At 37.5% G+C, this 13,370-nt stretch overlaps 1 protein-coding gene across 2 annotated transcripts; it reads right to left on the bottom strand.

Annotated features, from left to right (window-relative positions):
* Positions 1-4,812: 4,812 nt before the first annotated feature.
* LOC143863638 (protein FLUORESCENT IN BLUE LIGHT, chloroplastic-like) lies at positions 4,813-12,809 on the bottom strand. 2 transcript variants are annotated; one of them, XM_077374362.1, is made up of 5 exons: positions 12,652-12,809; positions 9,175-9,491; positions 7,152-7,305; positions 5,637-5,954; positions 4,813-5,117 (listed from the first exon to the last, which is right to left on the bottom strand). In XM_077374362.1, the coding sequence occupies exons 1-5, from the start codon at positions 12,794-12,796 to the stop codon at positions 4,915-4,917; spliced, it is 1,137 nt and encodes a 378-aa protein (XP_077230477.1). In that variant the 5' UTR covers positions 12,797-12,809; the 3' UTR covers positions 4,813-4,914. The 2 variants fall into 2 exon arrangements, with proteins under 2 accessions (XP_077230477.1, XP_077230478.1); XM_077374363.1 differs by lacking the exon at positions 12,652-12,809 and having other exon boundaries at positions 9,167-9,306.
* Between the last annotated feature and the right edge of the window lie 561 nt (positions 12,810-13,370).

Here is a 13,370-nt window from a genome sequence, read left to right as displayed (position 1 = left end):
TCTTTAGCCTAACAAAATGAGAATGGTGCTCTTTAGCTATTTCAAAAGCTCTTCTAAGAATTCAACTTAATTTTTAGGAAGTATTTTCTGAAGCGACAGTTTCTCGTTCTAGGGAATTGGGCGCTCTCTCACGATCTTTCCCTCTCTGCACTCAACTTTTTATTTTTGAAATGTGGTCACTCTCGAACTTGTTAGCATGAAACCATGGAGAATGGTTAAAGAGCGCACTTGTACTTTACACAATGGCCAGAAGAAGGAGTTGAAGAGACCAAGGATGGTCCGAGTGAGGAGAGGGCCAGAAAAGGCAGAAAAGAAAGAAAAGAAAAACTCCATTCAAAATACAATTTAGTTTTTTCCAGTTTGGTACCCACCTGGGCCACCTCTCACCATCGCCTCAGTCACGCCCTCTTAAGTCTCTCCTGCTACCCTCCTACCCCTCCATCATCACTTTGATAGAATAATATTTTAGGGGAAAACTTTTCATGGTAGGAAAACATGGCCTAAATGTCTACACGGTAGATGTGTATCCCTTGAGGCACCTTTACTTGCTAGTTTGTTATTGCTCTTAAAAAAATGTTTGTCTATCTTTAGGAAGCCCATTCAAGTGCTTCTCAAATCCCAAAATACACGGAAGGTGAGAAGTTTATGCCAAAGGTGGAAGGTGAAAAGTACTATAAATGTTACTGATATTTGCACTACAATATTTTGATAATGGGCCAAACTCACCGACTCTTTTATTATTTAATCAACTGTCAAAAGCTATTACAATTCCCCCCCTCGGCGAGTACGACCCATTGTCAGAACATGGTAGTACAAATATTAATAGCCTTATTTAAAGGGAAATGATAAATGCGCCCCCTTCTCATCACTTGGGGCACCCGGCTCCATTGTACGTGGCAATCAGGTCACTTCATTCCTTCAAATGTGAAGTACATCAGCCCCTTTGATGTCATAGATACATTGTAACCGGGTGTCCCAAGTGATGAAAATGGGCGCATTTATCATTTCCCTATTGAAATTGTAAAGATAAAATTGTTCATCTAAACCACAATTCCTCATTTGAATTCATAATTTACTAGTTTTAATGAATTATGTTTCTAGTCAGTCTGCAATACAATTTGGTGCTAAGCAAATGAGGGAACCAAGAAATGTAACTGTAGGTATCATCACTATATTATTCTTGGACCATCATTCTGGTAAGAGGCTGGTTCAGACAGGGGTATTATTGTCATATTAGTAAACGCCCGTTTCTACGTACATTTCGATGAGGGGTATTTTAGTCAATTAAATTTCACTGCCGTCTCTTTCAATTTTGACGCCCTGAAAAAGAGGACTCTCTGAATTCCTTGTTCCGGGCCCACATTTCATAATCACGTGGGGACACTTAAACGTGGCTAACTACAATTGGCTGAAAATTTAACGAGCCACGTGACGAGAGTGCCCCCACCTAAACACGTCATTAGTGTGTCACGCCTATCACTTTCGCTTTCCCTTTTCTTGCCGGAAAAAGGAATCTCGCTTTTCAGTATCTCAGGCCCCACCACCACCCCTCTTATTTTATTCTAATCTGCTAAACTCCAAATCTCCTTATATGAGAAAAGATCTACACCGTTCACGTGTGCTCTTGCTGACCCCCCACATATAAGCAGACAATTTCCCCCATCAGTCTATTTTGGGCCCACTCATATGATATTTACCGCAATTGGGGTCCTATATTTGGTAGGCCCCATCATGGAAATGATACTAAACGGATGATCCTAACCGTTTGATAGATGGATAGCTGGTTAGCGAAAAAAGAACGGTCCATATTCATTAAGATTGCCAATGGATCTAATTCAGATCGGATCTATCATGATCCTAACTCAGTTGGGTCTCACTCAATGGATCCTACTTTCTGTGTATGAGTCACAGTTCTATTGAGGAGAAGCTCTACCTCTAAGCTTCTCACGGGCGTCTTAGAGGTAGAGCTTCTCATTGTAACATTCCCACCAAGGGAATAACCATTTTAATAAAAAAAATATTATTTTAATGGATGTCTTTGTTTAGAGAAATGATACCTTCATAGATTTATTAGCCTTGAACTAATAAATTTATAATGTCATCATCGATTTATTATTTAATAGGTGTTTTATCATAATGAAATTGCTAATTATTTTATTAAGAATACAATATTTCTAGGATTTGGCGGATTTCTACTATTTTATTAGATTGATCTAAAATATTTTACAACAAAGTTTGAAAGCAATTATGGCACGAAGTATGTATAAGTATAAAGCCTAAATTGCACCCAAAAACAGGGACAGATATCTGCACTAACGGCACTTCTCACTTTGCTTTACACTTTTCTGAATAATGTTGACAGCATCTCGAGTATTGTTGATTTGTAAAAGCTGTGAAAAGCTAATTAAAAATGCGGAAAACAAAATGAGTGGTGCCATTATAAAAACACGGCAGTGCGGAAGCAAAATAGATGATTTCTAAACTAAAGGGTGCTCTTGCAAAAACCCAGCTCAAAGGGCTCCCCATTGGATCCACCTCACCCAAATGCATTTATAATGGCACAGAATTGTAAAATCAAAGGAGTAATAAATGATGCACTTGGGTGAGCGGTCTATGGGGCGCCCTTGCCGCTGGGTTTCTCCAGGGGCTCCCTTCAGTTTAGCATTCAATTCCTCAACAATTTTAAACTATCTCGACACAAAAGAAAAGGAAAGAGTTTGGGAAATTTCATCATTCCTTTGTAGAGAAACATTTATCAGCTGTGTAAATTGGGATATGATGTTACCACCCATCTCTTTTATTTAGATATTTTTTCATTGATTTAAGTTGATAATAAATTGGCTGAGATTTTATAGGATCGAGTGATGGTGAAGCCCAGTATTTTTCATAAAGTAGAGAGGGGCATTTCTTAGGATGATCCAAACCGTTCACTTGATGGGCCACATCGTAAATAAATAGGCTGTATGCAAAAGACTCATCTCCATGGGATGATCCTAACTGTCCAATCAGCAGTCCCTTTTCAGATCGAAGGGTTAGGATCATCCCATAGGGAAGATTTACAGGGTATGGTCTATTTACAATGTGGTCCATCATCCTATGAAGTGAGCCCACTGTACTTTTCTGAAAAAAATGCTGGACTTCACACCCACTCATCATCTCATCATATAAAAATCTCATATGCAGACACATCGATGTTTAGCCAACACTGCAACGGAGCATTTACAACTCCCTAACAGCTACTTCTGATCTCACACATCGGTTGGTCATGAGATATTATTGATATTTGCACTACCATGTTTTGATAATGAGGTGAACTCACCTCATCCTTTCTGTTTTAATTGGCTGTCGAAAGCTTTTTAGGAATTGTGATAGCTAGTTGAGTAATAAACAACAAGGTGAGTTAGGCCAATTATCAGAACATGGTAGTGCCAATATCGGCAGCAAGAAATTTCCTTGTAGGGCCATGGCCCCTGTGAGGCCACTTGGGTTTTAAATATTAGGAGAGAAGATGTTTTGCTTGGTCTTGTAAGCATATAATCTTTGATTAGTTACTTTAAAGGATACGTGATATACGCTGAGATCCTCAATGAAAATGACACGAAGATATGATTTTTAGTTTAATATGTCATCTAATGACTCAACATCTTGTAATGGTGTTCCAACATTCCTACCCGTTGAATCATAGAACCTCTTTGGATGTATGAAATTTACGTTTTTTCAGATTTTTTCCATGGAAAATGAACTTTTAATACATGTTTGGCTACCGCAAAAAAATCCATGGAATATTCGTTTACCCCGTCTGTGAGAGGATCATTAGACTATTAGAGGGTTGGTGACCGTGAGAGAGAGAGAGAGTTTTGAAAGAAAGGATGAGTGAGGGGAAGCATGAGAAGGAGTAGGAATTAATGAAAAAGAAATCCTTCTCACTACCCCCTTCTTCTCCACCTCTTTGCTTCTCTCTCAAAACATGCCCTTAAACTCTTTCTCGATGAATTTTTTTTCCAAAATCGAAAAGTTTCCTTATTTTTCAAGGAAAACTGCGAAGCCACCGGACAAAACAACTGAAATAAAAAAATAAAATAATAATAAGGCTAATGATATTCGCACTACCATGTTTTAACCTTGAGGTCAGAGGTTTGATCCAGCTTACCAACCAAAAAAGAAAAGAAACTGCAAAGCCACTGGACCGGGAATTTTATTTTCTATGGAAAACTATTTTCCAGAATTTTCTTTGTCCTAGAACAAAACACATCGCTGCTCTTTTTTCTTTTTCTTGTCGGATGATTCTATGTAAAATCTCAGTTTGTAGATTTGTAAAAATCCAATCACTTCAAGGAATGATCATCGTGATGTTTTTTTTTTCCAGTATTTGAAGGACATGTTTGGCTGCCATGAAAAAAAAAATCATGGAATTTTAGTTTATCTTTATCAAGTGGTGAGAGAGGACTAGGGAAGGTGGGACAAGGAGACTGGAGAGTAGAAAGGGCATGAGTGAGGAGACTGGAGAGCCTGAGAAAAGGCTGAAAAGGAAAAGAAGAACTCTAATCAAAATACAATTTATTTTTTCCCTGCTTTTTAGCCACTTCTTACCCTCTCCTCAGTCGTAACATTTCAACTCTCTCTCTCTCTCTCTCTCTCTCTCTCTCTCTATAAACTAATATTTCATGGAAAAACAATTCATGGTTGCGAAACATGACCAAGGATTGTTCTATTGAAAAACCCATGCAAAATCTGCAAAAACTCCATAAAAGTTGGATCTGGTGAAGAGTTGGTTCTGAAGAAAGCACTGAACTGAAAATGCTATGATCTGTGGAGGTCTGAAAAACTAGATTAATTTGCCGAATAAGTTGGAGAGAAGCTCTACTAAAATATTCTTATGGAACAATTACAAAAAGCTGAAAAAAAAGGAACAAATCAATCTGTTTCTAACCTCGCGATGTATTTGTCGTAGAATTTTGCAGCTCCCTCAAGATCTCCAAGCTCAGTATAACAATCAGCTATTGCTCCATAAGCTTCAGTACTTCCAGAATCCTCCCCTTCGCGCTCCGATATTGCCAAAACCATAGAGTGATATTTCATCGCTTCCCGGTACTTCCCCTGCCTCTGTAGAGATGCCCCTGTATGCAACAAAAACAAAATTAAGATGATCAAGAATTAAAAAGAAAAAAAAACCCATCATTTACCTGAAGATGAAGAAAAAAGTATTCTTATGGTTTAATGATCAAAATTCTAGGCCCTAAAAGTAAAGGATGAAATTAGAAGATATTCTAGTCCTATTTCCAATAATTCAGACACCCATGATTTCTGAATGTTCAATCTGCTCCATGGTTTACTGTTGCACTGTTGTGTTACAATATGCCGAAAAATCGGGTAATTGAAGGGGGTGAAAAAGAAATATTTTAAAATATAGAGTTCAGAAGATAAGTGTGGTAATTTTCAAAAGAACGAAGGATAATATGGTTGATCTTGAAAATTGAAGATATTTTGATCACTTTGAAGCACTGAAATACTTCAGCTATTCCTGAAAAATAAACAAAATCATCATATTCTCTTTTCTATTCGTTGGTAAGATTTGTCAAAACCAAATTATTTACAGACTAATCTGCAATTAATCGGAATGTGGCTAGAAACCAAACCTAAGCCTCGGGCGGCCTTCTTCTCTTCAATTGGATCCCCTAGGCCTTGAGCAAGCTCAAGAGCTGCCTTGAACTCAACAAATGCCTTCTCGGGTTCTTGATTCCTTAGTAGATTCTTGCCAGTCTTCAAATTGGAGATCAATTGGTGCTTCCTTGGATCGACAATGACTTCCTCCTCTAGTATTCTACCTACGGGCGCATAACTTAAGTTGGGGGCATATGACTCTATCTTGGCCTGTCTTCTTAATGCTGCATTGATCTGGCGCAGCTGACCATTTAGCCGTTTCAGCTCTCCTTTCCTTTGCCGCGCCACCAATCCTATGAAGGAAGCAGCTTGAATTTATGTACAGTCCAACATTATAGCATCTGAGTAGAGAAAGAGTCTACCATTTGGCAACAACACATGGTACATGCAGCATCAAGGGTAATTTTTCTAGTGGTAAAAGGCAATTTCAGATGTTCTAGAAGAGACTTGGCTCAAGGGCTAGCCTTGACAGAAAAAAAAGAAGATAAGCCTAACATCATGAATGAAACTGAAAATAGGTAAGTTTTCTGCCGACTAAAGGCAATTTCAGATAGCATTTGAGCAGAGAAAAAAGCCTACTATTTTGCAACAAAACATGGTACATGGAGCACAGCGAGGGTAATTTTAATGTTGGCGGAGGCAATTTGAGATGTTCAAGAAGAGACCTGCCTCAAGGAGTCAAGGGCTTAAAGAGTGAGGTGCAAGCGCTGAGAATTTTAGATTTTACTCATAAAAGCCTTAGAAAAAAAGAAAAGATAAGCCGTGAAAAAAATGAAAAACAGAAGTATAGAAGCTCCAAACAGAAAAACATATAAATATTTATACAAGTATAACAAGTCAGCAATTGAGTAAAAGAAAATTTTAAACAAGTCTCTTCATCCGTTGAGGCATGACATGGAATCAGGACTACGAATTTTTTTAAATGTGAGTCCAAGAATGCTATTAACGACGGATGAGCCAGTATTTCAGCTGGAAGGTTGAGGCTCAATCCAAGCTTATCTGCCAAAACACCATAGTACTAACTCATGCAAGTAGAAATGCTTCACTCTCACTCTAGTTTAGAACGTGGTCACGAAATACCACAGAAATATTTAAACGGCTATTTGGTGCCCTTCCTCTTCAAATTTCTTCCAAGATCTCCAATGAAGATCTAAGATGCTGTTTTTCGCCTTTGAACTCCTCACCCCCGCCCCAACTTATTTTTTATGGCATCACATCTTAAACAATCTAACTTTTCGCCTTTAGAGAAGGAAAAGTTAAAAATATATAGAAAAAGATGGTCACACAAGGCATCACATCTTGTCTGTTTGGTTCATATAGGCATGCCTCGCTGCGAGGTTTACAATTTAAAACTCGTTTAAAAAATCAGTTTACTAGACCTCCCGCATTTGCAAAATTAAACAATCTAGCTAAAAGAAAACTATTGTAAAACTTTTAAGTACTAATAACATAGCAATATAAGAGCAAAGGCGCGGTTGAAGTTATCTTACCTCCAACGGTAGCCCCTATTAAGGCTATTGCAAAAAGCAGAGGCATGTTGAAATTATCAGGCTCACATGTTTCCGCCAAAGCATCGAAAGGCAAACTGAGAATCAATGCACTTGCCAAAACAAATGCTGTTTGAAAACTGAAAGATTCCCTTCTCTGCAGTGATCATAATTTCAATCAAAATCAGGGAATATGCTAACCTTGGTATGGAATTACGGAAACTCAACAAGAATTTAATTAAAACAAACAATACGAAACAAAGAGTGATGCCCAAGAATGGAGCATAGCAAAACCCATGGATTTTGACAATAGAAGTTGCACTTCCTGATTTTTGCAGTTCACTTCCCACCTATAATAGTCATATTTGATAGCCATGAAAATGTGACAGAATTAAATAAGAGGAATGATATGTCCACTGTTTCCCACTCTACCACCATGGTGAAGCTTACATGGCTGAACATCTCATACGATAGCTACACTTGAGATCACACATACATTCTTTATTGTGATAACTAGAGTGTGATTAAGTTATCTCAAAATCCTGTTTTTCATGGTAGGAAAAGCACATTGAGATAGACAACCACTTTATTTGTGAGAAGATTGAGGATGGTAAGGCTATTCTAAGAACATGTTACATGTCATGATCAAGCTTTTGACATTTTCACAAACGGCCTCACTGCAGACTACCATCATAACTTAGTAGGCAAGCTGAGCATGTTCCAAGGAACACTTGATCTTGAGAGTAAGTCTTAGAGGTGGTCAAAATCTAAAGCATGGGGGCATTTTTGTTCATCCAGCCTCACTTAAACACAAATGCATTGTTTTATTCTATGGTCAATGAAGAAACTGAATTTAGACGGCTTCATTCGAAATCTCTCTCCATCTCACTTCTCTAACCTTCATCTCAATATCACAATCTATTCCTTATTTACACAGTCCTCTCCCAACAGGAGAGAAAGATGCAGTCAGAAAATAAGGGTCCCTCAATTGAAGCAAAATCTTCAGAAAGACATAACATCTCACCAGAATATGTGATATATTGCATGTTTGGAAGATCTTTTCAAGATCTACAACAAGTATTTATGGATTTTGCAAGATCTTGCAGTTTTGGACCTCAAAATGTAGATGAAAGTTTAGTAAATTGAATAGTGACGAAAATTAGAGTTTAATTGGTTTAGTTTTTAATTCAATCTTACAAATCCCTGTCTTAGGAAATTGTTAATAGGGTTAAAGTTAAAAGTTTAGGTTGTATTTAAGAAGGATACAATTCCAGTTTAAGGGGTTTTAGATGCAGTTTGATTTCTGCAGCTGATTTTTGTGTTGAGTTTGAGTCGGAAATGAGTTTAGGTGTACAAGTCATATTTGACCACCCTCAATTTATAAATTATGTAAGGATATGGATTTTAGGATGACTACTAAATCAAATTTCAGTCTTTTTCTTTAGCTTATGCTATTTGTTACTCCTCAATACCTGCTTATTTTCTGTTGTGTGTGTTTTCTTATTTACTCCTCTATACCTCCTCTTTTTTTTTTTTTATGGGCAAGCTGGGGTTAGGCGGACCCCTACCAGATATTTTAAGAAAAAAGCATATTACAATCTTTCATAGAGGGACCCCAAGGAGTCCGAGGACAAGACCTCTACAAGGGAGGTCTGCAATCAGTTTACTCCTCTATACCTGCTTATTTACTCCATCTATACCTCCTCTATACCTACTTATTTACTCCTCCATACCTGCTTATTTTCTGTTGAGTGTGTTTTCTTCCATACCTTGGCTGCTTCAATTTCCCAGTTCCAACTTACAGGATCTACAATCACCATATTTGCAGGGCAAAATGGTGTAATCAGATGATGTTTCAAATTAAGTCTGGAACAATAAGCAACTAAACTTTGAAGAAAAATAGCCAGTTTGATCCTTAGAAGCTCCTTAGATTTGAAAATCAGAGAATAGCCGGACAAAAAATATTTTAATCATATGGTAACGCAAAAAATAAAAAAGTAGCAATTGGGGAGACTCACCATCGTACCTGATGAGTGGACAAGTTTTCCACAATGATGTGGTCATGACCTGCCAGGTTTTGATCCATATGACAAGCTTCTCGCCGCTTAATCATCAGGAAATCATCAGACTCTGCATAAATGGAGCGGCTGCTTGACAAGATTTGTCCTATCAAAGATGTAATCTGAGTTTTCATGGACATCTTGGGGAAAGCCATTAAAGCATTTTCTCCTTTAAGTGGGAGAAGTGGTATTTCCTCTGCTTTAAGCAATGTTTTGAGACCAGAGGCATGCTTAAGAATATCAATTATACTGTTACATGTAAATCCTTTAAGCTCTGATTTTGCTGCAATCAAACAATACAAAGAAAAATGAAGAAGAGGAGTGAGCTTCAGATGTTGTGAGTTATCAACTTATCATTAGTTATCACGCTGCCTTTTATCTTCAATTTGCCTCATAGAAAAAAGAGTTTCCATATGGGAGAAAAAGAATATAATTAATGTCCTCAATAAAAAAGTCAGGGTTTGTTTTGGAAGGCTATTATCGTATAAAGGAAACCATTATGCAAAGGTAGGATTTTGATACAGGTTCAATACTATTGTGAATTCCTCTAACATTTTTTTAATGGTATATGATTTTATTAAAGTGAATCCTTCTAACCTAATATAGAAAAAGGAACACGAGAGAGAGAGAGAGAGAGAGAGAGAGAGAGAGAGAGAGAGAGAGAGAGAGAGAGAGAGAGAGAGAGAGAGTTTTCAGGATTTTATTCGGGGTGAGAGGGTCAATCCACCTCCTCCACCCCAAGCTTCATAGAGCAATTTTAATTAGCCCCTGAGACTGTAGGAAGGGGGCTTCACTTATAATATAGTACAGACATTACTGGCTAATCCATATCTCATTTAATGCACCACATAAACAAGGTATACCACAACCTAAAGAATATACACTAGTGATACACATTCTCATACCATATCCTAATAGAAACATGCAAAAGATAAGTACAAACAAAACCTTATTAATAAATTGATGATTGTTGATTAATTTCAAGTATTGGATAAAGCTAGGTCCAGTCTGTTGGCTTTTACATATCAACGTTGATTTAGTTGAAGTACAACGGTTGCTTCCCAAGTGGACATCTATAATTGGGGCACCCCACTGTTACATTTTGCCTCTGTGTCAATACCTGATACCACTGCTATTGACACACTTATCATCTAGAATGCTAAAAGAACATTATTGTATGCAAGTGTTATGTACATGTATGAATACTGGACCGCTGGAGACTTGATAATATGGAAAGAGTGCATGGGTTGGGTATAACTCTGTTACAGCAGAAAGAGCATTTGGCTCAAATAAAAAAGATGTGGACCAAGTCAGCTGTACAATTAAAAGTATGTACCCTTCTAGAATATTTTACGTAATTAGCCCTTGATAATTTGATCATCTGATATTTATAGAAAGCACGGTTTCTAACATTTTTTTGATATTAGAGCCATATAATGATATACTTAATATTATAAGGGTTCGATGATATTTTTCATGTCCTATAGATTTGGGGTCGTGAGAAATTTCAAAAGTTATTCCTCGTAGTGGTTGAAGAATTGGGAGGAGTGGAGGACAGGGCAGGAGACCCTTTGCAGCTCTGTCAAAAGAAAAAACCAAGCAGGAGTGAGTGGAGGCAACAGTGTGCCACATGCTCAATCTCGACTAGTCCAAAAATCAGGGCGTGCCACTGTTCTAGTTGATAATATGAACAACATGATTGGGTTGTGACTAAAAATCTACATATGTTAGAAGGGTATGAACTCGATCAATGCTTTTTATGACGGTGCCATGGAGCACCTATTGACAATATAGAAGCTTGGGTTCAATAGCTACAATCAAAGGGAGAGTCAACTCCAGTTGGTCAAAAGAGCTAGATCTTGGCAGTTCTTAAAGAGTTCCTTGGGAGGGGAAGCTAGAGACAAACCCCGCATCCAACCTACATTGGAAGTGGGTTGTTGAAATCTGACTAGGGGAGGAATGACAGGGGGGAAATGTGCCTACTATCATCACAAGCTGAAGATACATGCTCAAACCAATAACCTCCGTCTAGAAGGATTGTGGGAGACCCTGAGGATGGGATACCTGATGATATGAATGGCTTAGGGTAGTGTTTAATCTGAAGTAGCTCAGAATCATAGATCTCTGAAATTTGGGGTGTGTTAAGTATGATCGATCTTAGGACCATAGACCTCTCAGAGGGTTCTAATTTCTAAATACTATAGAGCAAATCGGATGTAAATAGATTTAAATTCCCTTTAATATATAAAGGTGGCTTTCGCACATTTACCTGGTCTGGCAGATTAAGTTCAAACCATAAAGCAATACGAAAAATATTGCTTTGTGGCATGTTTGGGTTTGGTTTAACACATGGCCCAAATCAAAGCACATCATAATCATTCAGAACAAATCCACACATTTCACAGAAATGCCTTGCAATCAATCTCATCACCGATGCCCGAAAAGCAAAACCAACACCTCAACCAGCTAAGATTCATAGAAAACAGTTACGAAGTTTCTATGAAAGTTCCTTCCTTGTATACCTTAACAATCTCTTATAAACATGTTAAAGTATACAACTCAACTCAACTAAGCCTTTGTCCCAAACTAGTTGGGGTCGGCAACATGTTAAAGTATAAAAATATTAAATAACGGCGTATCCAACATTTTAAGCTTTTGGAGTAATTGTTTGTTTCGCATTGTATCAGAGCAAAGAGCACAATTGAGGGAGAGTGTTAAAGTATAAAAGATTAAATAAACACCATCTCCAACAGCTTAAGCTTTTGAAGTAATTGTTTGTTTCACAAATCACCAAGGTTTAAAATTTCGATTTCGGTACTGGTTTCGGACTTCCAAAAAACTGAAATTTCGGTGGAAATTTGGTACTCAAGTTCGAAATTCCGAACAGATATTCCGAAATTTTGTAACACTTTCTTAAAAAAATAAAAAAGGCATTTTCTCGAAATTTCGGCCTAAATTTGGTAAATGACGAAATTTCTAATTTCGCAAAATTTCGGTTTCGGTCCCCACCGAAATCCGGATTTCGGTCGAAATTTAAAACCATGCAAATCACAACCTCTGAAATTGATAATGTAGTGAAGTAGAGACTATCACCTATAGGCCGCATATGCCACATTTAACCTAGCTTGGATAATAATCAAGCAACAAGACTACATCCAGAGCTAAAACAACAGCAAAATCCTACAATTCGGCAGCCACTTAATCTAATATGAAAGCAAGCAATTTGAGCAACATATGTTCACTGTCTTCCATTAAAATATCAAATTTCAAGATCGTTTGATGAAAGATCTGATATACAGAAGAAGAAAAAGGAGAGATCTAAACCGTACATTTACCAAATAAACAGGAAATTAACAACTTCTTCGAGTGTACGTATTTTGCAGAGACAAGTTCAGTAACTTAAAATCAACAGATAAAAATGGCAATGACCATAAATTACAGACCGAATGCGTGAAGCTTGCCGGAAATTTTGGCCGGTAATGATGGAGATCGCCGGGAAAAAGCACCGGCATTCGAGCGCGAAGCCGGGCAGGAGCAACGGACGAGCACCGCCATTGCTTTGGATAAAATGTTGGAGTTTCTGGTCATTATAGAGAAAAAAAATAGGAGAGTAGGTAAGTGCCTTACAATTGGCACGAATTTACAGAAACGCCACTTTATTTTAAGGGCGTCTTTACAGGAGTAAGCCAAGGCTTGTGGGATTTGTTTTTAGAGATGGATAAGACCTTATCTTATTTTTTGCCTTGTATTCCCGGATAAGGAGTTTGGGATAAATTCTATCCCATATGATTCTACATACTGGAAAAATAAAAACAATTTATCTTAGAAACATGAAAATAGGCAAAATAAATTATACATATTGGTTTTCCGGGGAAAATTTCATCTCCCCTCCCCTCCCCTCCTATGTCCTTCCCACAATGTCATAAGTGCAAAGATATTCACAAGTCTTGGGAAACATGGTTTTAAATTTTGATCGAAACCGAAATCCGTAATACGCGAAATGTATTGGATTTTACCGAAATTTTGGTAATTAAATGGGTGAGATCTCAAATTTTTAAACCCAAAAATCTAAAATTTCCCAATAATATATGGTATTAGTCCGAAATTTGTTAATAAATAAAGTATTATTTTTTTGGTTTCGGTGAGGGCCAAAATGCACACC

This window comes from Tasmannia lanceolata, unplaced genomic scaffold (assembly GCF_043159265.1).
Source record: "Tasmannia lanceolata isolate RefF3 unplaced genomic scaffold, GAP_Taslan_0.1 ptg000044l, whole genome shotgun sequence".
NCBI lineage: Eukaryota > Viridiplantae > Streptophyta > Magnoliopsida > Canellales > Winteraceae > Tasmannia > Tasmannia lanceolata.
Note: the sequence above shows the minus strand (reverse complement) of the source record. Positions and strands in the feature narration are given on the sequence as shown.

Bases quoted from the DNA above. Each gene is read 5' to 3' on its own strand.
- LOC143863638 (XM_077374362.1), bottom strand. From the start codon at position 12,796: ATGACCAGAAACTCCAACATTTTATCCAAAGCAATGGCGGTGCTCGTC. The intron at 5,955-7,151 runs GTAAGATAACTT...CTTCCTTCATAG, and splicing joins AATAGGGGCTACCGTTGGAG to GATTGGTGGCGCGGCAAAGG. The intron at 5,118-5,636 runs GTTTGGTTTCTA...TGTTGCATACAG, and splicing joins GAAGGCCGCCCGAGGCTTAG to GGGCATCTCTACAGAGGCAG.